This window comes from Apaloderma vittatum, unplaced genomic scaffold (assembly GCF_000703405.1).
Source record: "Apaloderma vittatum isolate BGI_N311 unplaced genomic scaffold, ASM70340v1 scaffold9032, whole genome shotgun sequence".
Classification (NCBI taxonomy): domain Eukaryota; kingdom Metazoa; phylum Chordata; class Aves; order Trogoniformes; family Trogonidae; genus Apaloderma; species Apaloderma vittatum.
Genome location: NW_009705261.1, coordinates 147,767 through 175,131, shown reverse-complemented (window position 1 = coordinate 175,131; position 27,365 = coordinate 147,767). Strand labels below are relative to the sequence as shown.

General features: G+C 42.2%; 1 protein-coding gene across 1 annotated transcript in view; it reads right to left on the bottom strand.

Annotated features, from left to right (window-relative positions):
* Positions 1-3,886: 3,886 nt before the first annotated feature.
* ADAMTS17 (ADAM metallopeptidase with thrombospondin type 1 motif, 17) overlaps positions 3,887-27,365 on the bottom strand; it is a 162,329-nt gene continuing 138,850 nt past the window's right edge. Inside the window, exons 19-22 of the mRNA XM_009865321.1 lie at positions 25,834-26,038; positions 21,322-21,474; positions 7,377-7,554; positions 3,887-4,348 (exon numbers count right to left, since the gene is read on the bottom strand). Coding sequence (XP_009863623.1) covers positions 4,197-4,348; positions 7,377-7,554; positions 21,322-21,474; positions 25,834-26,038 — 688 coding nt within the window. The 3' untranslated portion in view covers positions 3,887-4,196. The remainder of the gene's footprint in view (positions 4,349-7,376; positions 7,555-21,321; positions 21,475-25,833; positions 26,039-27,365) is intronic.

Genomic DNA, 27,365 nt, shown 5'->3' with positions numbered 1-27,365 from the left:
CGAAACACTTGGCACTGAAGTAATTTGGTTTATTTCACACCAGGGAAGTGCGCAGCTCGGTTACGTAGATCCCTTTCCCACAGTCAGGATAGTTCTGCTCCAGTATAAAGTTCCGCACACCAGCAGTGTCCATTGTCAGGCTGTGCCTGTGGAGCAGGCACCATGAAACATCCAGCAAGCTGCCACTTCACCGCAGCTCCCACATACATCGAAAGCAGCCTTGTTCAAAAGCACTCGCAAAATCTCCTTCCCCCGACGCGTAAGCTTTAGCTTCCCTGCAGCTGGCTCAGGCGAACACAGCGATACCCCAAACCGAGCCGGGATCCCTTTGTCCAGATGTGCCATCGACCGCAGCCCTTGCCCAGCACCGCTCAGGTACTGACGTTCCCCGCGCTTTGTTTTGCAACCCGACCTGGGCAAGACCCATCACTTCCCGATTTGTTAGCACACCGGGAACTCCGAGATGTCAAAGTGTTACCGACAAATGAATTTGACGCCTACCACAGTTATCAAAAAGTTGGCCTAGGCTAAACCAAATCCCAGTCCCAGTCCCGTATTAGACAGATGTGTAATGTGCTACTTACAGCCTCACTCCTCTCTCTTAATTTTCATGCTAGCTATTTTGTTTGCTTTGCATTTTTTTTCAAGTTCAGAAACCTTATTAAAGTTGTTATGGAAAAAATAAATTTATTATTCGACATACTCATTTTTTTTCAAAATGGAATGTTCCTCTTTCCTTTTTTTTTTTTTTTTTTGGTTTTCATTTACAACTGCTTCCATTCAGTTTGACAGCTTTTACCTTTTCTATTTATAACCAGCACCAAAAAGAAAATTACCATGGATACAGTACATATGCAAATCAGCTAATGGAAAAATATATACATTTCACTCTGTAATGAAAAACTTAAATGATATTATTGCCATGGAGAATATATCCCTGTATTATAATAAAATATCAAGCAATAACCGACTGCTAAGATTCTTTTCCACCAACAAAAAATAGCACCATACATGAGATAGTGAGAATCTACACTCAGTAACACAATTGTGCAACTAGAAATGTACAGTACTTTAGTAACAGTACAGAGTATTGTTTACAATATGGAAATACCACCACTGTAATCAAAAGAGCGTCAGTCTCTTACGAACAGCTAAAGAAAGTATTGTCAAAGATACACTGAAACAGCTTTCTCTTCACTAGTATGTAGTAACCGAGGGCAGAACATAGCTGTAAATTCATAGTAAAGCTCCTCTTAAATGATACAAAACAGAAGTGAGGGAGTATTGAACAGAATTAAACCTTTTTATTGTTATTATTTTTCTCATTATTGTAACATGGGAAGGTTGTCACCATACGAGGTAAGAGGATGTAATAAAATGGAGCTGTTAATTTTTAATTAATGTTAGTTTCTGATTTAAAAAAAAAAAAAAAGATTGATGCATGCTAATCCGTGGGCTGTGAGAGTGAGAGAGGTGGTTTTTTTCAGTGCTCAGACATTCAGAAGAATTCCTTGTTAATTCATGTTTCCTTAGGTAGGACCCAGAACTTGGACTCAAACGTCCTTTGCAGTCCAGGACCTGCATACTGGGACAGGCCACAGGTCTAACTAGCCTAATATCCTGTTCTAGACAGAGGCCAGTAGTGAATTATTAGTGAAAAACATAAGGTTAAAATCATTCCTCTCCTATGCACCTTTCGCCTAGAGAGTGACAGGTCAGCACCGGAAGGAAAAATGACCCCTGCTATTTACCAGTGCTTTTGATTCCTATCAATAATAAAAGCCTCTCTTATTCTTCCAAGATAACAGAGAAGCCTGATGTCAAGTCCTTCAGCTGCCCAACCCGGGTGTTAACAATGCCAAAAGCAATCAGCTAGGAGTTGGCGTTTTATTGTGCCAGGCCACTTCATGGGCAAATGCTGCCCTTTAAAAAGAAAAAACCACAGCAAACTCCAAACTAAGGGCAGGTGTAAGGGGACTTATCTCAGCCAAACCCCTATGAGGTGACTGTGGTGGCAGCAGGGACAGCTCTGCTGTGCAGGCAGGGCTGTGTCACCTCAGGGTATGACAGCAGGCAAGGGGGAAAACTGCCACCGTGAACTACCAACACGAATCTGGTCCTTTGGGCTCTGTATGATCTCTTGGAACTTTCTTCTTAGCAGTTCATCCGCCTATTAATCTGCCAAACTGAACATCCCTGTGCTATTGCCTGTATGTTCCCTGACACTGCTACCAGCAACATTTCCCATTGCTGACTTGCTAAGTAGTTAAACAACCTCTGTGTCTGGGTGACAGGGTGGGAGTAACAGAAGGAGGAGGTCTGATCCTGACTATAAGATGCTAGAAGAACACCCAACATAACAAAACACAAGTGGGAATCATTTCTCTGATAGAGAAAATCATCTGGATCATTGGAAAGTAGATCTGTTTGAGACAGGCACTTGAGAAAAAGTCGTGTGCAAATGTGCCTTTGTGCATACAGGCCAGCCCTTGTGTGCACACACGCTCATTTGTACTAACAAGCACAGATGCGAATGTGAAGCCCACACAGTATTAGTCTGTTGATGAACATTAGCTCCCTGTGCCTGAAAAATTTAGCCCTTAATAAAATGCTAATGAGTTACTCCAGTGAGGCCCTGGATATTGAAAAGATTGTAATAAGGAGAAAAAAAAAAGTTGCTTTAAAGATACACTAGGTACTAAGAGTCTTTATCCCTCCTTGCACTGAAAAAAGGAGACAACAGCAACAGAGACAAGTTGAGGACAGGTATGAGCTGCAATCCAGACCGGCCCAGGGGCTGGGGCTTAGCTCTGCAGTCACCTCCAAAGAACAAAACAGTAACACGCAGTTCTAGAGCGAGTACAAAGCTGCAATTCATCCAAAGGGCTCCGCTCCTATCATGAAGAGTGGGCTGTAACTTAACCGCTGCACAACTGGCCTTGGACCCTGGCAAGGGAAATGATACGTGTTGGAGCAAGATGTGATAGGGAGACATCGATCTGTAGGACTAATGGAGGGGACAAACTCTGCCCTGGGTAGAGCTCCTGTTTCAAGTCTCACATCTCAGAGAGGAGTTTGGTTTAAAGTGCAGAGGCGTGGGAGTATCACATACACAGCACTTGCTAAGTGCTCTGATAGCACCAAACCTGATAGCACCACGAAACTAAGAGGAAGCATTAAAATACAGTGAGTAAAATCCTAACCCTTACTGAAGGCAATGGAAGTCTTAGTCTTGTGGCTTCAACAAGCTCAAGATTACACTTTGAATGTCTTGTCTGACTACTTTTGACTCAAAAGGCCACATAACCTCAGATGTACACAAGAGCCAAGAGATAGGAAACACCTGCTCTGCTGCCCACTCCATCCTTCACACAGAGCTTGTTCCAAATCCTGTTTCTGTAACAAGCCTATCCAGTTTCAAGGTCCTCTTAAAAAAAATAACAAATCAGTCTCATCATCTGATGGACTTCTAAAAACTGGAGAGAGATTAGGTCAAGCAATCCCTCAGTGAGCTCTATGGGTGAAATGATTCCTGGTTTCTTCTATCTCATATAAATGGTTCTTCCTTAAAAAACCCCTATCTACTGCTGTTAATAAGCTTCCATTTCACTAAGCTCAGAGAAAAATTAGGTTTCATAAAAGAAACTATATTATTTTGGGGAGCAGAGAGAGAGGATTGCTTTTTGAAATTAGAAAGAAGAGCAGACCCTATTAGTTGCAGTGGGATAGCTGCTGGGAATTGAAAACATCAGATGAAAGCCAAGATTAAAAGATTAAGTTATGTCTCTACCTTTGATGAATTATTTTGCCAGAGGCCCTCCTCCATGGAGGTACCCATAACCTTAGTCAATGTAATCACTTTGCAACTCTTGTCCTTTTCTTTAATGGTAGCAAGCCATCCAGTGGCTGGTGATTTAATATATTAAAGTAAAAAGCATTAATGAAAAATGTAATGATGACAAAATACAATAAAATGATTGGTTCCTTGAGATAACTCTTTCTGTTTGTTTCTTTTTTTTTAAGGTGGATGAGTGGATTACTTTGGTATCCAGTCTGTAGAATTAATTTCAAGTCTTATTAGGTATACTTTGGGATCCACCACATCGTAGCAACTCATGAAGTTCCAGTACTCAGACCTACTAGTCCGTGATTTACATACAAACAGCTGTAATACTCTAAGAAGTAGCACAGGTTCATTAACTCTTCTGCTGCATCTTGTTTGCGTAAAAGTCTCTGCAAGTCTGGCAACAGCGCTGATACCACCGCATGTCTTGGCACAGGTTCTTCTCCCGGATCACCCTGCAGTACACTGTCCACTGGTCGCCTGTGCACTTGTACGTGAGAGCAGCTTTGGACAAGAAAAGAGAGGAGAAACTAGCAGATTAGCCAGAGAACAGCATCGCAGGTGCGATCAAAATCACTGCATACGAGGGAAGAAAGGGCCAATTTCGCTGTCAGCACTGGAGACCAGATGATGCTCTTTCTAGTGAAATATCAGGCTCGTGGACGTGCTTACTGCAAGGGCGTAGATGGGCCCGACTGGGGAGCACAAGCTCCCTCGCACTGGACCTATTTTGTCTCAGTGACAAACAGGCTCAGAGGAACAAAATGTCTAAAGAATTGGCCTAGATTTAAGCACCTGAACACCGCACAGCAGTCAGTGGGAAGTTGTGTGCTCCCAGGGAGAGCGTTTTGCTATGGCACGCTTTCAGGAGTGGCCACCGTCCTCCTGGTAAAAACCAGGCTGCAGATTCAAACCTGATTTGATGGATGAAAAGATAAATTAATAGGAAGTAAAAACAATAGTTCTTAAGTGTAGTAAAACCAGCAGGACAACAATTAGCTCTTGGGAGTGCAGAGCAGACAGCAGAAGCTGTCTCAGACTGACAAAAGGTTTGTGCAGAGGGAAAAGCATCATGAAGACGCTGTTGCTGAATCTGTTGACAATATAATTAAGGGTCATGTGTGCTTTTCTAAAAAAGTAATGGTATCGAAACTGAACACTTGATAAAAATGCACACACGGAGGGAGTGTTTTTTCCAGTGTGCGATTTATAAATTGCACATAGTCTTCTTACAAACCCTGTGATAACGGGAAAGTCTTCTAAATTAATATTGTGGCCTCAGAGGTTGGGGAACAAAATGGTCTAATTAAAGAACATCATAAGGTGCTGATCCAGCAGCTCCTTGAGTTCCTTGTTCCTCATCTCTGCAGGATGACACCAGGAAAGGCTCCTATCCTGCATTTAGCTGTGCGTTTCAGTACCAAGCACCAGAAAACAATGGCAGCAGAACTGGCTGGAATGTTTAGCACTGAAGCTTTGTTCAGTTGCACAAAAAGCAAAAGTTTGACTGAACCTGATGAAATGAAGTTGCACTGTCCCAGAAAAAAAAAAAAGGAACATGAAGCCAATTAGAAAAAAATTGTGAGGAAAAAAAAATTGAGTGGAAGTGACCATCCTACACCAGAGGAGGGTACAGCTATTTCCTGAGTCTGCCAGAAGTGGAGCGGTGTTTTGAGGGGGTTAGATCTGCAGCACTGCCCAGCAGCTACGGTTCCAATCAGGCACAGAAAATGTGATTTTGCTGAATAAATCCTGCAAGAACATCTGAGACAGACCTTATGAATCTGAGATGAGAGACTTGATAGAATAGAAAGACACTGAGCCACAAACAAGGCCAGGATTCTAATATTTTAGACGTCCATGGTCCCTCCTAAGTTGTGAAGAAAGGCAGGAAGCATGCTGAGGAAGCAACATGGATCAGGTGCCTGACGGAGAGAATATGAAAATGTTACCTGGCGTGAAAAACATTCTGGAGAGGGGACAAGGCAGTGTGAGGTTTGCACTACTGGAATTCTTTGCTGTATACATTTTTGTTGGTGAGGTTTCCATTGCAGAAAATAGAAAATTTAGTTTAAAGATAAACCAATGAGAATTGTTTATAAGCAGGAAGAGCAAAACACTCAAGTGATTTATCTTTCTGCTAATATCAAATATCGTTGTTTCTGGCCCTGGCAATTCCAAAGCCTGGTTTAGAAACATAAGCATCCCAAATTACTTGCAGATTACTTTCAGCAGGCACTTGAGCCTCCTCAAGTCATCTAAACACGTGAGCTTTTTATTACTTTGTCCTAAAATGTGAATTAGGATGGATTTCTTGTCTCATCAGTGTATCAAGGGCTTATTTCTCAAATGAAATGTTTTTCTTTCACTATGCTCTTAGTGCTAAAATATCTGGGAATTACTCTCAGATGTTCCTAAACAAAAGAGGTTAGCAGCTCCTCAGTATGACTGTATTTGCAAGAATACAATTTCCCATATTCTTTTAAACATCTGTTAAACGTTCAGGAAACGAATTCAAGTTCAGAAGCTGCAGGTCCAGTCCTAGTCTGAAGTGTTATTTAATACTGACCAGCGCTTTTAGACAATGGTTCTCTATCACTTAGCAGCTCTGCCTTTTCAGGCGTACTAGAGGCTTAGCCTGCGCGACTCGCTCTGCTGGGAGGGTGGATGCTGTTCTTTCTGGTAAGCTTTAGCAGCATTGCTTACAACTCGGCCTCTTGTACCGAAAAGTAACGGGAGGCACATAGGAGGCTGTGTCAGCGCAGCCAATAGCTTCGTTTAGCTTCAGCTTGCCGGTGATGATGTGTGAAATGTAAAGAAACCAGCTTGGTTCTTGGAGCTGTGGCTGAACACATGGGGCTGAAATTTGGAAAAATGTATTTTTATCCCCTTATAAACGGAGCAAATATGATGTGGAAAATAATGTATTCCCACAATTTTGGAGTAAGAGAGGATTTCTTAACTAGGGAGATTTCTTAAATATTATGTTGAGGTGTTTTTGGGAAACAGATGGCTTATCACCATATTGTCAGCCAGGTATACAGGGGATGCGGGGAGGGTGAGGAGAAGGACAGTGACAGAAAATCAAAGGGGTCACAGAAAGAGGCTGGAAGTTCTCTTGCTTTCCTGAGAAAATTAATTCATCAAACTACAATCATGAAAAGGAAAAGGGAAAAAAACAACCGGTAGTACTCTACTTGGCAAGGTCATGTACTTTTCTTGGGGCATGGATGAATAAATTACCATATTTTACACTCACTGCAGCAAAAGCAGGGTGTGAAGGTGTTTGTGATGGAGAAAGATAGGCCTGTCAGCTCCAGCTCAGGCAAAGTCTGAGGCAAGGGCTGATGGACAAGAGACAACCCATCCACACTAGACCTTGAGCCCAGCATCTGACTGGGCAGGCCTCTCCTAATTTCTGGCTCTGGGCAATTCTTTGGAACCCCACTTTTCTCACACCGAGAACACTGGGACTCTGGGCTTTGTCTGGTCCTTCGCAGGTGGCTTCTTCCCCCCAAGAGCCCTCACTCACCAAGTCTGGGCGAGGTAATTGTGTTGACGTTTATCTTCTCATTGCAGACCTCTTGGTGGCACTGCCTGTAGGCCGCTGGCTTGGACAGGACAGGGCACTCATTGCCGTGGCGCCCGGTGACTTTGTGCATACACTGGACCACGCGTGACTGGAGGCCTTTCCCACAGGTTGAAGAGCACTGGAGGAGAGAAGGCACTGAGACATGATCCAAGCAAAGCAGCTTCCAAATCACACACACACATATACCAGAAAATTCACTGCCAGAGCTGAAGTGTGCAGCAGACTGGCAGCTCGGTCTGGTGCTGAGGACTCAGCAACGGGGTCATCCTGTCAGCCAGGGACCTTCCATACAGCTGCTGGATTTGTCCATGAACTGCAGCTTCAGGGACTTGCTCTGAGTCCATACACACTGTTCCTGGGAATGCCCATGAGGTCCAAGGAGGCAGAGATGCAATTCCATCCACCAGCCACAATGAGGCAAAGCTGGAAAACATACACTGCTTAACTGTGGATGAGCAGCTTCCATCTCCCTCTCCATGAGGGACCCAGTGACACCAGTTGTCTTGGTTTAAAAGTCCTCTCCAAGCTTTGGATGGTTTAACGAGGCTTCCTCCACACACAAGATGACCACTGCCAGGCACCAATGTAAGGTAAAGCCAAGGACTGCAGCAGAGACAGGCAGCTCCTCCTGCATGCCCAGACCTCTAGAGCAGCTCTGTTCCAGCATACAAGAAAGCACATCAGGTATTCAAGTATTCACTCTCATGTCTCTCCCTGCTAACCGTCTGGCACTTGTCTTTCCTCCTGGGAGCAATTGCAAATTGTACTCCATGAATTTTGGCTTCTATTAGCCAGGAGGCCCAGCCTGTTTATATGCTCTCTTTGTTGTCATACGGTTGGAGTCCCTCCCTCCCTCCCTCTTCCTCTGGCCCAGTCACTTGTGATTTACAATGTCCTACTTGCACACTGTTCAATTTTAATAAAGCAAACACAGTGAGCACAGTGAGGTGCACCAGCTGGAGTTAATAAAAGAACCTTGTATTTAAAATAAAGAAACAATGGGTTGCAGGACTTTGGTAAGATTCCTATTTCTGCTAAAGCCACACACAAGCAAACGCTGGGGGAGAGGAGGAGGTGAGGGAAAACTCAGGAGATATAATTAGGATGATGTAAAAAAGATCCTGTTTTCTGTCCTCTGCTGTTCCTGAACAAAGTCAGGGCACTGGAGCTCTCTCCCTGGAAAATGCTATCATCTCAGAGTGGCAATTCTTAAAGAGAAGGACTCGGGGCAGAAGAACACATGGATGCACGCAGGCCACCACCTCTCCCATCTATGGGGGAGAGCACAGCAAAGACGTGGTCATTTTGTTCTGAAGTATCACAAGAAACCCCTGCTGCTTCTCAAAAACCACCTGATACAAGAAGTATAGCTCTGTTCGGGGTGGAGCACAGGGAGCTTTTCCTTCCCGTGTGGATCACTGAAAGGCCTGACATAAAGTACCCTCATATGAACAGGACTGTGAAAAATGGAGCTGACGGAGTTGTGCTTCAGAAGTCCAGTGCAGAAATACATTTACATGAGTGAAGAGTTTATTTCTGGGTAGGAGGAACTGTAGGATCAGTGAAAATACTGGTTGTCAAATGTCTATTATCAAAAAAAACACAGACTCTTTATCTATCTTTCTTCCTTCGTCACTCACTTAATGACTGTTCATTAAACAAGTTCCTTCTATTTGGTGTACTCACTGGATTTGTAGTTGCTTTTCTCTTATTTTTCCCCCATATTCCACCTGCATTTTATTCCTGTCCTTTCTCCCAGTGCTCTTCTCTAGGACTGATTTTCCCCTTTCAGAACAAACTCTGGCTCAGTTCCCTTCTGGACTTTGCCATTAAGCCACCCCGGTGTGCAGCATACCTCTGCGTTTCCAGCTGCACAGCCCCCTCCAGGACCTGATTATTGTATTCTGCAGGCAGGAGTTGTGCTGTATGAACATTTTGCATGCATTTTGGAACTTACTTTTTAAATAAAAAATTGTTTAGCTTGTTTTTTTTTTCCTTCTCATCTCTTTTATTTCAATGTAATGTCTACATACTAGTTTACAACAGATTCTTTTTTCCCTTAGATTTTCAGATGTTGAGTTTACAGTAAAATTTGGTCACTGTCTATTAACACCTCAACAATGGTTAGGATATTTAAGATATGCTGAACGAGCCCTTTCCTTGTTTGCCCTACAGTGAGCTATTCAAAAAATGTAATCATTGAACTTTCTTATTTAAACCCTCCTCACAACACGAGCTTCTGCAGTGAGATCTCGGCATTTCATCAGTCTTGGGTGTCCCTCTGCTCTTCCCCAGCACCGTGTGCCCTCAGTGACTTCCACCAGCCTGGAAGTCAGTCAGGCCTGGCTGTTACATTTGGATTTAAAGTTAACAATTTTTATCCCGATAAACACAACTATTAGGCCCTTCCACTTCACTGGTCATTTGCAACCTCTAATCCTCAGGATTTCAGTGGCACTTTTAGGCATCGGAGTGCTTTACTAATCTTAATCCTCACAGGACTCTGCAGAGGGAGGGAGTTGTCCATCCTCTTTACCAACAGAAGAGCTGTTACCACGCAAGCATAAGACAACCTATCTGGACCATGGGGTTCCTTCACATGATTGTAACATAGTGAGTCTGAAACCTCTGTCTTGGATTTTAGGCATTCCCTGTGCTTATGAATGTTCTGAACAGAGAAGGTGAAAAGAAAGAAAGAGGGAAAGAAAGAAAAAAGCATGTTTCTCACAAGGTATAAAAGGTTTTCAGATACCAACATACAGCCACTCACCCATCTTTGTCTGTGTTCCCATCTCTGCATTTGTTAACCAGCAAGGAGGGCAAGCAATGAAACTTTTTCCACAGACACTGCCAATTCCAATCCTTACACAAATAACAGCCGAGTTTTTGCCCGAAGCAGTTTTATTTCTTCTCCTGGGAGACTGGGATCATCACCTATGCTATGCAATTAGTTTTTCACAGCCAGGAAGACAGATTTTAACATCTTTCTTGAACCCTTTTGGGCTTGGCAGCTAAAGGAAGGTTGGACATCTGGCTTATTTTAAGACAAAATTTTCGGCTCTGTACTCGGATAGTCTCTTTCCTAGGAATTTCCATAGGAAATAGGAATAGATACAAAATACATACAAAGGGGGAATTGTTACTCATGCTGCACTACGAGAACAGGACATCATTAAAAGAGGCATAAAAATCAAGCTCCAACTGAACAGCAAATTCCGATAAATAACTTCTCTCCCTACTCCAGACACCTAAATGCATTGCAACAGTCTCCTTTTTCCTAAGTATTTATGGAGCCAGTAAGCGTATCCACAGAACAATTTTCAGGGCTACACTCACTCTGTGCCCTCTTATAGAAGACCCTCAGACTTGGACACAGGTTACGAGGAGTTCGAGTACGGAAAGGTGCTGTGGTCCTCTTGCAAACAGAGCAACTTCCAGGCAGCCAACAGCTGGCGGAGAGAGCGTGTATCGCGTGTGGGAGAGCGTAGCCTGGGCCTTAAAATTCTGATGGGACACTGGGCTTTTGGGGCAGATACTGAGTTCTTGCACTGCAATTAACAAATACGCTCTGAAAATCAGAATAGCCTTTGGAAGCATTGATGCAACTCTCCAGATATGCACATGTTTTGATGCCACAATGGAGTAAACGATTTGCGAATATGGAGGACTGGGTTGGGAACATGGTTCAGAGCTGTGTGAATCTCCACCTGAGTTGCTATGCAAGTACTAAGAGAAAATCCACAAAATCCACTCCGGGAAGCTGTGGACTCAGGCAAGGGTTTGAATAGAGACGCCGGTGTCAAACAAAGGAGTGTTTTTTCTTCCTTCCACCAGGCATTGCCAGTGATATCACTATCAGAAAAATGCAGAGGCAAAATTCATGTAGTTTAACCATAATGCACTAAACTGACAATACAGCCATTGTAAACTGGAAATCCACCCACAGGCAAAGATCAAATGATTGTTCAGCACCGTAAAAAAGAGGGAGTTAATGAACAGTTATAAAAAGTGAACCTAATGAGAGCCCTTGTAACTCCCAGCTCAGGCCCTGCTTGAGAAGGCAAAAGGAATACAAAAATGCCTCCATTCACATTCTTTGTCGGTAACGTGAAAGCCAGTGGGGCTATCCAGGAGGAAATAAACTCACATATTGTCAAGGCAGCAGCTGCATTCATCAGCTTAAAGAAGATTTACTCACTGAAAAACTCCAACCTTAAGACCAAGCTATGATTTTTCATCTGGAATGCTATTTCCACCTTAGGATACTGACATGAAAGCTTGAAATCTACCAAAGGTGCTGACAGATGTCTAATTGCTTTAAAAGAAAATGCCTCAGGAGAATATTAGGTATTAAAACAGAACGAATTTACAGTAAGTGCTGAGATATGTCAGGGACTTCATCAACTCCTGATCTACAAAAGATAGCCAGAGAAAGAGCATTGCTTATGCCTTAGCCGAGGGCTGCTGGCAAGGCAGTGATGCGTTCAGACCATATGTCACCTTCAAAAATGTCACTTTTTTCTAAGAGATGTTAGTCTCTTTTGCAAGAGACTTGGTTTTTCCAGCATCCCTTCAGCCAGTCCTGAATGTGCTCCAATATTTAGAAGGCTGATGCACTGGAGGGAGATACAGTTCACGCTGACTGTCATAACTAAGCTGAAGGCAAGATTTTACTTTTTTTAATTCATCAGTCTGCAGTCATCTGATGTTTAAAGATACTGGTTTTGTCCCCTATTTGCTGAAAGCTGCCGAAGCCAAGGATAACACTATGGCTAAAGCTCCAATATTGAGAGATGGAGTCATGCTTTACTGACTTCAGAGTTCAAGTATTTCAAGGCGTCAGTATAGGGTAGAGAATTTTTTCCCCCAAGGGTCTTATTTCTTGCCTCTATGAAAGTCAGAAGGAAAGCAAGACAAGTTCCTATTAATAACATTCTAACACGGCATCTGAGATGAATGACAAATGTCCTGGAATTGCTCTGTTCCCGAGACCTTAATAGTATACATGTGTGTGCTCTGAAAGTCAGTGCTCCACACACCTTAACATCAGGCTTTTTATGAGTATCACTAATTTAAACTCTATAGTTGTAGCTGAAAAGCAGCATGCAATATGCTTTCATAAACATCAGGTCAACTTTCACCATGGCATCATACTAAAGAAAGAAATTTCTGTCTTTTCACTGATAAGATCTAGTTAGCCCAAGGCAAACTGTAAGCTGTTTTTCAAGTTTCCTTGTTATTTTCTTTTCTTTTTTTTTCTTCTTTTTCAAACCCAGATCTGTAAAGAGAACATATCTGGTCTTGCTTACAACAATCTTTCATTAGGAAACTTTTGTGAAATGATTTGTTTAATTTAGCCAAGAAAAAACGTATACCTTCCTGACTTGGTAGGGGAAGAAACAATAAATTACAGCAGAAAATGCTCATGGCTGATGTGACAGTATCTTAGAAGCAAAAGAGAGAAGCAATCTTTGCAAACTGCCTACAGCTGTGCTTTCAAACTGCATGACCCGAAGGAACAAGACCTGACCAGGACATCCAGCATGTCTCACTGCATAATTATGCTTGACTTTGCTATTCTGAAAAGTTCCATTGTGTACAGAGAGTTCAGAGATTACGAGCTGAACGCATGAATATTCTGGGTAGCGACAGTGCCCCCAAGTACTTGCGCAAAGCAGCCCAGGTGGATGCTAATGAGGAAGTGTCATTTAATTCATTATACCAATCCGCCAGAATTTTCTTCTCACAAGTGTTAAAATTCGATTGCAAGAACAGGGTCAAGCAGAGATGTGAAATGACACCGTATGGCCTATGGGGTACCATATTCTAGCATGTGTGCAATGTTTTGTTCTGTGGCAGGTACAAAGTAAAAATACTCCATAGGTTATTCCACTTGAAAAACTGCAAGGAAATAATGCTGAAAAACACCTTATGTAAAAGGCATAATCAAGCTAATTTTAAGTAAACCAGACAGTAACGGAGAGCTATGTTACTCAAGCCAGGCTGACTGCCTGAGAACTCACCCTGCTCTTACAGCACTGTGTGCTGCTGATGCTGAGCAAGGTTTTTTTTTGGGCTACATGAGCTATAGCCCCACACTGACTCCTGTCACAGATGTGGGCCTGAAAGAATACCTTGGGAACCAAAGCTCCGCTGAACGTGTATTTTAGTTATTCATACTGTTGCAGATGTGAGTCTGAAAGAATACCTTGGGAACTGAAGCTCCGCTGAACACGTATTTAAGCTGTTCATCGGTTAATGATCAATGCTGCCTAAATGCAATTTATTAAAAAAAGTAATTAAACAAAGGGCTCCTTTAGGGTTACTCCACTTCAGCAAGAGGCTGCTCATCTCTGTCAGATCAGCCCTGCCTGAGTGTTCTCCAGACAGGGAGCTGCTCAGCTTTACTGCACGTCATCTCTTTGCAGTCAAACAAGGGAGAACCAGCAGGCTGACGCTAATTGCTCTTTAAAGATGTTCTGGAGGATTGTCAACTTAATATCTCAGTAGTCAAATCTCAAAAGGCTCTTGGAAAAGACTGCAAAATTATAGCAGTCCCTGCTATTGATACATATTGCATGCCATAAGGATTCAAGGGGTAAGAACCTCTTCAAATAAGTAGTACAAACTTTAAATGGGGAATTACCGACTGTTCATATTTGTAAATCATGATCCTAGACACTGTAAGATCTCAGAGTAACTCTGAGAAAATTAATGCCAATGTCTGGACAGGCTTGTCTTTCATGCTTTCTTCTTTTTCACATTAAGAACAGAGCAAAATAGCCATGATGGAATTCCATTTCCAATCCACTGATCTTGGCGGGAGGCTTTAATTCTCCATCAAAAAAAATGCAAATAATGAACTAGGCTTTTAAATAAAAAATATCAAAAAAAGGAAAAGTTATTCTTCCAATTAATAGGATCACTGGAGGCTGTATTGGAACATGAGACAGTAACATGTGACAGAACGTGCTCCATTTCGAACAAAACACTGATGAATATGGTCTTCTTGCGGTACGTTCTCCTTTACAAAAGACCCATCAAAATCATTTGTACTACAGATGTTCCCAGAAACTCCAGCAGAGATGAGCTGTGCAAATTGTGCAAACAAGGCGCAGTACTTGCCTCAAAGGCATCAGCAGGACTTGGTTTCTGTGGCTTACGGTCCCCAGGGGAATGACATGGCCAGACTGCGTTGCAGCCAGCATCTCCTCACTTTCCATGCCCAGGTTTCCAACTACAGCTGCAGTTACTACAAGCCTAGATTGAGGCTCAACCTTGTTTTAGTGCCATGATACAATAGTTACAGCTCTGACCAGAGCTAAGGACATTTCACAGATGAGGAAAGAGAGACTTAAAGGACAAAAGGGGTGGGATTCATCTGACTAGCTCTGTTTACATTCTCTTTGCAGTTGACGGAGATCATGATTTCAAAAGGCAACTCAGCCTTTACTAAAGAGAGGAGATAAAGTACTACCTGGAAGCTGCCTGTCTTAGAATGACTGGAAACAGAGCCCAACAATTGTCTCAAACAAGGCACCTACTGTCAGATGTCCAAGGCTCACTGATGTGAATTCAGTTAATTGATGGACCCAGGTCCATACAAAAGTCTGTAGTTAATATGAGCTGAACTCATATGAATTTTCCATCCCGTGATTCTACGAACTTTCTTTTCTAAAATGCAACTATCCAGTGGAGGTATGAAAACTGTAGTTCTAAGTTTGTCCACAACAGAGCTGTCACATCCAGCTCTATCACCTTCTGGAGAACAACTAATTTGCATCAGCAAGGCCTGCAGACAATCTTCTAGGGTGAGGTTCTAGCTGTGGTGCTGAATGCACACGAGCAGCCATAAATCATTCAGTTGTTTGTTGGGCCAAAGTGAGTAAGAGGCAGGAAAGGGTCTGTCAGCTCTGGTGTGCGACTGCGGTTTTGAGCAACCATCCCTCCAAGGAGTTTTTTTCTCAATTCAGCAAGATATTTACTCCAAGGTAAAAGAAGATGAACTTAGTTGTGACCTTTATGAAGAATTAACAAGTTGTCCATAGTTTATCATAAACAGATCATGGGTCAAGTCATGAGTTTGTAATAAGTGTTAGAACAAAGGACAGTTTGCTTCTATATTTATAACAGCTTTGAATATACCTCTCAAACCACAGCTGCCCTTGATTTACTCTTCTTATCATGTAATGTGAATTAATCATTAAAAATGAGGCTTATGGAGGATTTTGTTGATGTTTCCAAACATTTGGAACTTGGAAGACATGCTTTCCTGGCACTGGAAGATTGTAGTGTATTTTTTTATTAAAAAAAACAATAACAACAAAAAACCCCACCAAAACCCAAACCCAAACCCCAAGCCCAACATGTATTTTGACCTACTGAAAGGCTAGGGGTTTTATGTCTTAAAGAATGCAACCTACTGTAATCCTGCCAAAACAATTAATTTGCAATTACAAAATCCTCATTACCACCCATTGTGATGAATGACTGCTGATCTTCAGTATGAAACACTTCAATGTCTGGCACAAACCCAGTATTTTTCTTATAGGAAATTAGATTTTTTTCCTCCCTATTGTTAATATTCTTCTGGGATGAGAACCCATAGCCAGGATTTCACAGGCTGAGCAAAATACTGTAAAGAAATTGGCAACTACTGATGTCCAGGGAGAGCAGGTGGCTATAGGTAATTTTTCAGATGTACTTTATCGCTCCTGACACTATTTGGCAGTGAGAATATTGTTTAACATTCCACTTTGCCAAGCTGATCCTTACTAGTGCTTTCCAGTTTCTGGAGTGTACAATCTTTCTGAATCCAGTGAAAGTTGTGCCAGGTGGTTATAGGAGATGTAAAGTGGCAGAAGAAGATTTCTCCTCCACTTTCTGTCTTAGTTGAATCCCAGCTGGACGTGTCGTATATTTTTGTTTTCACCTAGGAGCACGGATCTGTGATGGTTCCTACACAAGATGCAAAGATCTCACATAGTCTGTTAGGTCAGATTCTGATCTGCGTGGCATTGGCATAAGCCTGCATTAACTTAAGTGGCTGAATTAATCTGGATTTACACTAATGTAAGAGAGACTGATATCTGACCCACTGTGCTGAGCGAGATCCTTGGCCTGTGGCCAGTGGGTTGTAGGGAAGAATGAAAGACAGTTACCCTGGATTTACATTGGGTTATCCGAGATTAATACAGGCCTTAGTATTTACAGAGCACCTACTGTAACTGCAAAGAAAAAAAACATGGCAAAGCCAACATATTACAAGGCTCCCATGCATCTTTCTTCTTCTAGAAATCTTTTCACTGGGCTATGTAATATAATAGGTTAATGAGCTAAATTGTTGCCTGAGGGACAGAAGCTGCATGTTTAAACTTCCACCCACAAAACTGAAAATGCACCCTTGTGAAAGTCAGCGCTAACGATGGAGCCAGTGTATCTTGCTTGTAATTTTACCTTCCTTGATATAATACCAGTTAAAAGGAGAACAGTCAAAAAAAAATGAAACTGGGAACCTTAAACCATTCTGCACTCTTGGGTTAAATACAGTTCTTCAGTCACAGAATAGAAACAGAGTATGTCAAGGCATAAAAGTAGTGAAACAATTAAATAAAACTGGAAATGAAGAAATTTCCATTAAAATCTTGTGAAGAATTGCTCCTGCTATACAACCTTACCTCTTCAGTTATACCCTAGAAGAGTCCAAAAGCCAACTGAAGAAAAGGAATTAAAAAAATACAGCTTTGGCCTGTACATTTACACCTGAGGGCTTTCCCTGCTATGTTATTCGCAGAGCAGAAGGGGAGAGAGCTGAGGACATGGGGGGAGCCTTAGGTAGCAAAAAAAGCAGTGCCTAGTGCTGCTCACCTTCCAGCACAAGTGATCTGTGTCATCGCCACAGCCAGCCCATACATCTAGCCCTGGAGCGGGCCAGCGGTGCACCCCTCATCAGCTGGGACATGAACGGTACCGACACGGGCCGTGCATCCTGCTAAACTTCCTGGAGAGTCACACACGTAAGGACACATTCTGCTCACTGGCTGCCCGCATTCTTCACAGGAACGTAATCCTTGACATCAAGTTTGTCAGCAAAACACCATTCATCATGAAAGAATGAACTACTGTCTTGCTAATCATCAAGAGGCACATTTGCAGCAGCCTAGGAGTTTGAGGCAAGTGTGGGGAAACTGAGCAACTTACGTTTGTTCTTCTGACTAGGACAATTACAAGAAAAATGTAAAAATGCTTCCAGTGCTAGAACATTTAACAGCTCAGATTTCAAACAAGGAGGAACTGTTTCAAAGTAGAAAGAGGGTATGAGAAGTTTGTTTCTTTAACTGAATGCAAACTGGACGTGGAATTTCCTTTTGGAAGAAACGACTGAATAGGAGATGGCTTGGATTCCCATTTGTATATTGCATCATATAAAAAAAAGGATGATATAATGAATTGCAAATCTGAAGAATTCAGGCAACAATAAAACACTGATTTCAGGTTAACATCTTCAGTGGATCTCTTACTACACAATCTGTTCTTCTACTTCGTTCAAAGACTCTTGGGCCAGGAAAAATTTACTTATGTAACTCATAATACCAATGCTGTGTTTGTGTTAGATGTAAAAAATAATAATTTTACCCCTTTAAGAGAAGGGGCTTGAAAAAGAAATTTCAGCAGTGCAGAGAAGTTGCAAATTTAATAGCAGAGGTAACGGAGATTACACATGGTTACTAAGAACAATATTCTGTCTTTGGAATTACAGTACACAGTTTGTTAATCTTAAGCACTGGACTGACAAAGGTAACTTCAAAGACATTTAAAATGACATTACAGACCTGGCCCTATGTGTTTGCAAAGTGAACTAGATATGTGAGTTCCTCATGCAACGCTTGAAATATGCTGCAAATACATTGGGAGTACACAAATATCACAGCCAAGACTGCTTGCTGAATCTGCTCAATTAGCTCCAAATACTTTCCACAGCTCTAACACACAGTAAAGACCATCTGTGAATAAATCTGACAGAAAATGGAATAAAATTCCTTTTCTTCAATGTGGCAATGGCCAGCAGACAAGGTTTTGGCTGGTAGGTGCAGGTCAAAGATCAGCATGGCCATGCCTCCTCACCTCTTCTATACAGAAGTGGATCTTGGGTCTGAGAACATAAAACCACAGTTTGTCTGGCATAGATTTGGAGAATTTACTGCTTCCCACTCGTGAGCTTTCTGAACGCAACAGGATCCAAGAACTTATATAGGATAACCATATTCATTGCTGTCAGACACGAGGTGACTTATTTATACGGGGCTAGCAGCTCTTCTGTTTTCTCATCTATTCTAAAAATGCTACTGCTGACATAAAAAGAACCGTGCTGTCATTACCACCCAAACAGCGTGTTCTGTTCACACGGTGTATCTGGACTTGACTTTTAAATGAGGCTTTGCCTCTTCCTTACATGACTTCCCGGTATCTTCAAACAATCTTGGTTTGGGAAATTAAAGATTGGAGACCAAGGCACCATGTAAGCTGTTTACACATAAAGCATCAAAGCCCCTTATTTTAATCTGTGATGATTACCACTGTTAGTTAAAACTTGCTTCCCTGATGATTCTTAACAATAAGTAAAAAATGCAGAATGCGTTAATTGCAAAAAGTTGTTGCTTGTTCTGAGATCAATTTGTACTAATAGAAAAGAGTTTCCATCTTAGTCAGCACAAAGCTCTCACACAGTGATTTTTACAGCACCAGGAACAACTGTTTTACCATGGAATTTTGCCCTGGAAGTATGAATGTTAAAGAGTACACTGTAATCTAACTGCTGCAGACTTTATATTTCTCCCTAAAGGAGGAACTGTTCTAAGCTGGACACCACCACCGAGTTGCTGCTGATAGCTGCAAAGGCTCTCGCCCTAAGTCTAAGCCCCACATTAAAGCTTCTGGATCCTCGTGACGAAAATCTTGTGCTCAGGATTTGTGAGGAATCGAACACCACACCAAATATTTCAGCTATCTGGGTTTCTGGGACAAGAATTGTATCTACCCATGCCCCTTTCTAGCAATCCAGTAGTGCCTTCTGTTTACCCCTTTGCTCAGAGAATACAAACCCAATTGTGTGATCTAAGTGTCCAGGCAGAATTAACCAATATGTCTAGAATTTTAAATGCTCCTTATAAACCAAATCCAAGTCCAAGAACATCCTGCTGGGCTCACACAGGGTGAAATTCCTGGGAAGCAGAGAGTTGGCAGAAGCTCCCTGCAGACAGAAGCAGGCCACATATGCAGCACACAAGCTTTTGTGCCCTTCTGCAGAGGGAGGATCCTGATCCCGAGTTAAGAATTGCAAATAACGAGTGATTTTGCACTGATCCTGTCCTGCTCACATGCAGACAATAAATCCATCACCAACACTATTTACTGTGACCAATGTATGATTGCAGCCTTTCTAGCACTGAGCCAACATCTTTATCTGATTGGAACCATTCATACAATAATGAACTTTCAGTCCATGTAATCAGTGAATATACAATTATATCATATTCTTCCCTGTAAAGAGAATCAGGGTCAATTTGCATGCCAAAATGTTTTCAAATTCCACAAATAAATAAATAATGTTATTTCACCTGTTAACACACAGGAACTGTTTGTTTTGGCCAGCTTGCACGGACTCTTGTGTGCCAGGTTATGAATAAAATAATGTTCAATACTCTAAACATTCTGTGATACAAACTCCTGGCTCAGCATAAATACAGACCTTTTGTATACGGCAGGTTCTTAATGCATTTTCCAGCACTGACACCATTAAATTCATGTATCTATGACAGAGTATATAACCACAATGTTAAAAAAAAAAAAAAAAAGGAATTGCAGATAAGCCAATTTGCCCATCACGGGCCTCTGTTTCACTGCATGTTGCTTGCTGGGAGTTTGGGTTTTTGGAAAGCCAAATGCAACTACTGTATCCCAGTGGTTTCTATACATGCCGTACATTCCAGAACACAAAGTAGTTTTCTGTTTAAAGAACAGTACATTTACAAAGATAAGGTAAACCCAAAGCAGAATATAATACTCCTGGGAAATTCTAGTTCTTTGTGCAAACATGAAGTCAGCAATGTAAAGGATGCTTTATGAACAATTCTGGCAAAGGCTGAGTTTCTCACACTGCCAGGCCTCCTCCTCCAGCAAAACCACCCATCACTTCAAGATGAGAATGTGAATACAGAGCAGACTGCTCTGGTTTAATCCCCTGCATTTGGGAATTAATTCCACTGATGTCACTGGAGACACTAATTTCAGACAGGCCTGAGTGAAGGTAAAATCCGGCCTGAGGAAGGGATTGATGGTTTTGGTTCTGGCTTTAAATTCATGGCTTGCTTTCATTTCAGGTGATTGGTTTAAGTTTAGGACTGGACTATGCTGTGTAGGTCCCAGACTAACATGAAATTCTGCTGCACAGCCCTAGTCTTGCATCAGTGCTAATAAATTAGTGTATTCTCTGATTCTGCAGACAGGACCTGCACGAGAGTTTGCTTTTTGAAATACGGAAAGCAGGCAACGTTTATCAAGAAGCTTTTTGAAAACATGAGCCCACCTGTGATGGGAAGTTGGCCTTTGGATGGTTAAGCTTTCAGTTAATACTCATTTCTATCCTATTTGGAATACGCTTCTTTAAAACTTACTGGGTCATTTCCCTAAGCCTGTCTTGCAACATTTGGTTATAAATGGCAGAAGGGGAAAGTTTAAAACCCAGCAAAACCTCCAGTTAAAAGCAGTTAAATCCTTCCTTTCCAAATAATTAAACTGTATGTTAATGCACAGAGCACACAGAAGCACAGCACCCTGAACATCCTTGCAATTAGAAAAAAAAATGCCACGTAGCATTCACTGTTACCTTAGACCAATCTCCTGTTTTCCATTCGTAACAGCCTGTGTGATCCTCACACTCTTCCTCGTCTCTTGGCCTGGTGGCTGCGTCACATTTTCCTTGAGAATTCGTGCATGTCACTGTTCTTTTCTGAATCCCCTTGCCACAGTCTGCCGAGCACTGCAAAACAAGAAGTATTTGCTTTCTATTACATGATGCCTAGGCGTGATAACTTCTATCTTGGTAACATAGCTAAAAGGAAAACTAGTTTCATGAACATAGAGGAAAACTGATAACCCATAAGATTTTCTCCCAATAATCTAAGTAAGTCCCTTTCAAAGACAAAAGTGTAATTCGAAAAGCATCATACCTGCCTGTGAAATACAGCAATTCACCTGCCTGTGAAAAATAGCAATTCTGAAAATCAGCCTTCTCTGAAAACTATCAGTTGGCATTTTGCTAGAATTGTTGTCACAGATGAAAAAATCCTTAAAACTTGTGTTCAAGAGTCATCACTCACACTGGAAAAGGACATGCTGAGATTTACAACACAGAATTGCCACATCCCTTGATGTATCATAGGAGTAAAATGATGGTGATAAATGCATTTTTTAACCACAGTATCACGAGACCACTGTTCCAAATGCATTTCTGCGGCATGGTTTGTACATATCATGGCAAAGTCATAGTGCTTACATGTTCTCATGTGAAACGCGTACATGACGAGCCATACGCTCATCACCGTGTTAGTTCCAAAGAACTTCAAATGCAGAAAGGGAATAGCTCAGGGGAGGCTCTGTTCAGCGCGCTACGGCGCTGTGATCAGCTCCCAGGCAGGGCCAGCAAGTCAGCCACAGACATCAGCAGGGATGAAGGACAGACTTCTCAACACCAAAAGCATAAGCAAGGACTGTCTGAAGCCCTCTGAGAAAGCAGCAGCCTGCTAGAGCTGCTAGAGTCAGTTGCCGAAGCAAGACTCAATTCAAATATTTGGGCACCTGAACATCAACATTCATGTGAGTGAGTGCAAATTATCCACAAATGTGTTCATGCTTGGGCCCCACAAAGGCAGCTTCTAAAGAGCAGGGGTACCTGGGTCACCCATTTGTTACCTCTGCCAACGCTTGGCTGCAAATTCTGTTTTACTGGAGAATTTATCTTGATCTCATGGACTGTACTATCTGAGGAAAGGACACTGGCATAAACTGAAACAGATTTTCTGTTTTAAATAACCCGTTTGGTAACAGAGTAACAGATGTGCTGATGCTGTCCCAGCCACCCAACTGCATGCCACGACCCAGCAGCAGGGCTAGGATCTCTGTTCTTCATCGGCTTGCACTGCAGTGGTTAGGGGCGAGACATTTTCTTGAAGAGCCACTGGAGACAGGTGGGTGGAAAAATGATGTATGTACCAGCTGAGATAAAAACTAACCTCCTTTAGCATGTCAAGTTCTCCCCTTCAGGGGATCAGCACAGAAAAGACAGTTGATTTGACACTGAATAAATAGCGAAGATATGAGATATTCTGTGAGGTCTTTTGAACGTATTCCAAGAAGCTTCTCCATCCAGGGGGTCTGTGCTGGAAACAAGCGTCAGCTTGATATAAATTACATCAAATGGACAAATCTCAGCATGCCTGTCTAACCGTCTTAAAAATACAATCCAGGCAGTTCTGACCTGCTGGCCTTGTTAAGGACATGAATGACAAGCGTTTATGAGCTGGCAAGCAAACAGACATGCCTTTAAATACTTCAGAGCACTACAAAGTGACTTCTTGAAAATCTGGGAAACCTTCCACTTCATTTACTATGTGCTGCTCATGGCATGACCTCCTTACGGATGTAACATCTTTGTAACGAGCACCATTGTAGAGTTCTGCGAGATTCGGGGATGGGATGAATCTTTCCAGGCTTTGTAGAATTTCAGAAACTGCTTTGCTAGACTCCTCGGAGCGCAACACTTGCCAGAGATTCCAGGCTGGAGCTCCCCAAATGGTACCTTCAAGCCATGAATTTGCCCCAAGTTGTATAGACTTTCCCAAATTATGTATCATTTTCCTCAGTCCTCAGGGTGGACTCCTCAGGTTCGCACTGGTTCGTCTCAAACTACAAAGCAGAATGTATAAAATCTCTCAAATGGTCCAATTTACTCGAAGTAAATCAAACTGAAGTGGGAGTATTTTTCACAGTAGGAGAAATCTCTAGGTGGGTTTTACAAGCGAGTCTGGGAAAAACACCAACTGTTTGTTCTTCCCACAAGCTTTTAAGTCATTCACAGATTAATACTGCATATACTTTCCTAGACAAAACAGCATTTGCAAAAGGTTTCCAGCAGATCTTTGGTGGTCACATATAAATCACCCTCCTTAAGAGATTTTTCTTTCTTCAAGTCCTTTATTTTCATGAAGAATTTCTTAACATACAGATTTTGTAGAGATTCCACAACAGAGCAGTCTACAAATTAACATCCACAGTCCCTGAGCATCCAGCTGAGATCATTAGGTCTTATTTTATTAACAAATTACTTAGCCAAATCTCATGAGGCTTTGTAAAGGAGCAACACAAGTTTGCAGTTAAGACACAGCTCCTTTATTTGAAGAAAATCCATATTTTTTCTACTCTAGTTCCCTAACAGTAGAAACATTCACCTTTTTCTGAAAGTCTCTATTTTTGTCATTAAAAATCTGTTGAGCGATACTTTATCCAAAACAATCTCAAGTGCTTGGCAATAAAAGGGGAACTTATTTTTTTCCACAATGAGGATTGCATTGGAATTTGCTTTGAAAACATATTTTTTTTTATTGGAGACCAGACACCAATGTGGTTGACTGTTTTTTGTTGTGTAACCGAAAAGTTCCAAAACATACATGAGAAAATTGATTTATTAAATGATACCACTGCTGTGATATTTACTTCACAACATCAGATTAAAATGTTAAGGATTAAAGTGATTACCGCTGAAGAAAGTCCTAGTCATGAGAAGTGTGCAAACTGGCAGAGCATCAAATGTGTCCTGGAGTCAACTGTGCTACATAATAGTAGAAAAGCGCCAGAAGACTTTAAAATCACAAGCAGGCAATTACAGACACAACAGAAAGTAAATAAATTTATCAAAGGAAAAGTAAACCAGTTGTTAAACAAAAAAATCTTACAATATTACATGTTTGCAAATGAGCTACATGGTCAAACAATATGGAAGATTTCCACTCTGGAAAGTCTCCTGTAACCTGACTTACTCCATTTCATAAAAAAGAGAGGCAAGTACCTGGGACAGTTAACAAAAGACCCAAATAAAAGTCCCCCAGGTAAACTAGGCAGGAACTCCACCATACGAATAGTCTCAGCTATAAGAAAGAGGGCATCACCTGAAAGGGATACTTCTGCAACACACAAAAGACCTATCACATAACTTGCTGAAACTTTGGCGTGTTTCTCCACACCTTTTGAAATGAAAGAGCTCAGAAAGAAAACGAATCTCACGTGTTAGTGAACAGATACAGCATCTTCCTGAAAGGAAACACTACTCGCACTTAATTATTGTCTCACTTGCCAAACAGAGATTTCCTGTTTGAAAGATGGGCAATGAAATCACACTGTGTTTGTTAAAAAAAACCCCATTCCTCGGTGCAAGACCTCTTGTATGCTGAGCTTCTGTCACTTCTAAGCACATTTCTAACACTAATATTTTGCAAAAACTCTTTGACGATGTTTCAGACAAGAGCTCACTGCTTCAAAATAGAGATGAATGACAAGGAAAGATTCTTCCCACAGAAATGACTGTTGCTGGACAGTCAGAGAACACAGTCAGTCTGGAATGAGGCTGGAATTGCTGTGAGCACTGCGCCAAGAGTCAAAGGATCTTCTCATCATTCAGATGACCCTAACATACAATATCAGAACCAGCATGGACATCCCACTAGCACTGTTCCTCACAAAGTTGCTCTCTATACTCCCAGTTCACTGTTACTGAACAAAACGCAGGCTCTACAGACCACCCATAATTTGTATCTGAAATGCATTTATAATATCTGAGAATAACTTCTTAACTCTGCAACTACATGGAGATGCACCTTTCAGACAAAGCATAATCAGCTTTTTCACGTTCCTGGAATTACACAGAAGAAGGCTGGGTAAGGGCCAAAGATTGTACATTTTCGGTAACATGCAGATGCTTGATAAATCTGGTATTTGTTTCACACCACATTTAAATGGAGCCAGAAGCCCTGGTGGGTTATCACACTTCTAGCCTCAGGTCACTGAAATGTTTTTCCTTGCTGGTCAGAGTTTTCAGATCGAAAGATATAGTTACTGTAGCATGATACCTAAAGCCTCTCTTAATAACTTATTCAGTATGGAATACAAACCTCAGCTCCAACCTGATTGTCTCCACGACTGACAGTCCTACCCAGTGCCCCAATGCTGTGAGGCACCGAGCATGCTGACTGTGAGAACACGCTTCATTTCAAGCACCTCGCTGGATTACGAGCAGCGTATGCAGACCTACGCGCAGTTCAGCTCCTTTCTTGAATCAAGTTCCTACCTTTGACCACTCTGATGCTTCCCAGATGGAAAGGCAGTCCCGTCCTTCACAGCTTTGTACCGTTGTCGGTTTGTTGCCAAGGCAGTAGAGGTCTCTCGTGTTAACGTAGGTGCCGTTTTGCAACTGATAAACACAAGTCACTTCCCGGTGCTGGACACCTTTCTCACAAGTAGCAGAGCAGGGACTCCATTGGCCGGTCACCCACCTGGGAAGGAGTCAGAGAGGGAATATTAAAAAACTGCTTCACTTAAAAACAGTGAGAAAGGGGCAACTCTTCCTAGATCTGTGGGTTCTTCAGTAGCGCTGTATTGCCATCAAACTGAGATCACCTGATCACCTTCGGCAGCTGAAGTGTGTAAAGCAGGAAAGTGCCAGCGTATGAGTGAATGTCCGCTCCTGTCCCCATGCTAGACAGCCACGCAGACCCAGCACAGTCTCTACAAAGTGGCTGCATTTTTACCTCCAGATAAAGACGGACTTGTCTGCAAGACCATCCTATCCCACAGATATTGTTGCCTTTGAGAAATACCTGGGAAAACCACTGCTACATCTGCCTGCATGTCTTCCCTGTGAACCTGTACTTACTGGGTACAAACCGGGATGGTGCTACGGTCAGACACTCAGCCCAGTATGGCTTTCCCACATCCAGGACCAGAGTCAGCTTCTCTGGCTCTACACTCCATGACCTCAAAGCGTGTAAACCCTCTACCTCCCAGAATATTAAAATGCAGAGACATCTCCTGCCTCACCTTTTAGTTCACCTTCTCACAGCCACTGGTGAGATTTCACTTCTCACATTGGGCCTTCCAAGATTTTTAACTGGAATCTCATCTGCTTGAAGTTCATGGCATTAGGGGCCTCAAAAATGGAGAATAACCAGCCATATTCATTCTTAGAAAATCCAAATAGCATTTAACTGCCAAGGCTCAAGAAGGACTTAAAAAGACAAGATTTTCCCCATAGAAAGGACCCTATGATGTTGCTTCAAAGCCAGAACCCTACTGGGGAGGGCGTGGAATGGGTATTTCCTTATACCCATTATTTCTTTGAGCCTTTGGGATTCATTTGCTTTGTAAGCACATTTCAGATGCCATTTTCTTTCCCTTTGATCAAAGCGTGCTGGGAATAAATACACTGCAGGTTTTTTTGTTGTTTGGCTTGTTATAGCTTTAAAGGCTCTTTAGCAAACACCCAGCACAATATTGTAAGGTGTTTGGGTTCCACCAAAGGAAGGAACACGCTGCTCCTGAAAGTAGTCTCTGGATGTGGGCATGCAAGGGAAATGAGGCAACCTCACCCCGCTGCCTTCCGGCTCAGCGTAAGGCCAACTGGAAGGCTCCAGCAAGTGCTGGAAGCAGCACTGTGGTTGCAGCTGGGCTATGAGGCAGCGAAGAAAATGACTCGGAAGAATCTGAATTAGGAGGTGTGTAGGGAGGAGCCACTTTTTTTTCCCAAAGACAAACAGCATCAATCTTTACGCTTCCTGCAATCTGTCAGTGAGGAACATGCTCTCTGTAATTACGGGCATTCCT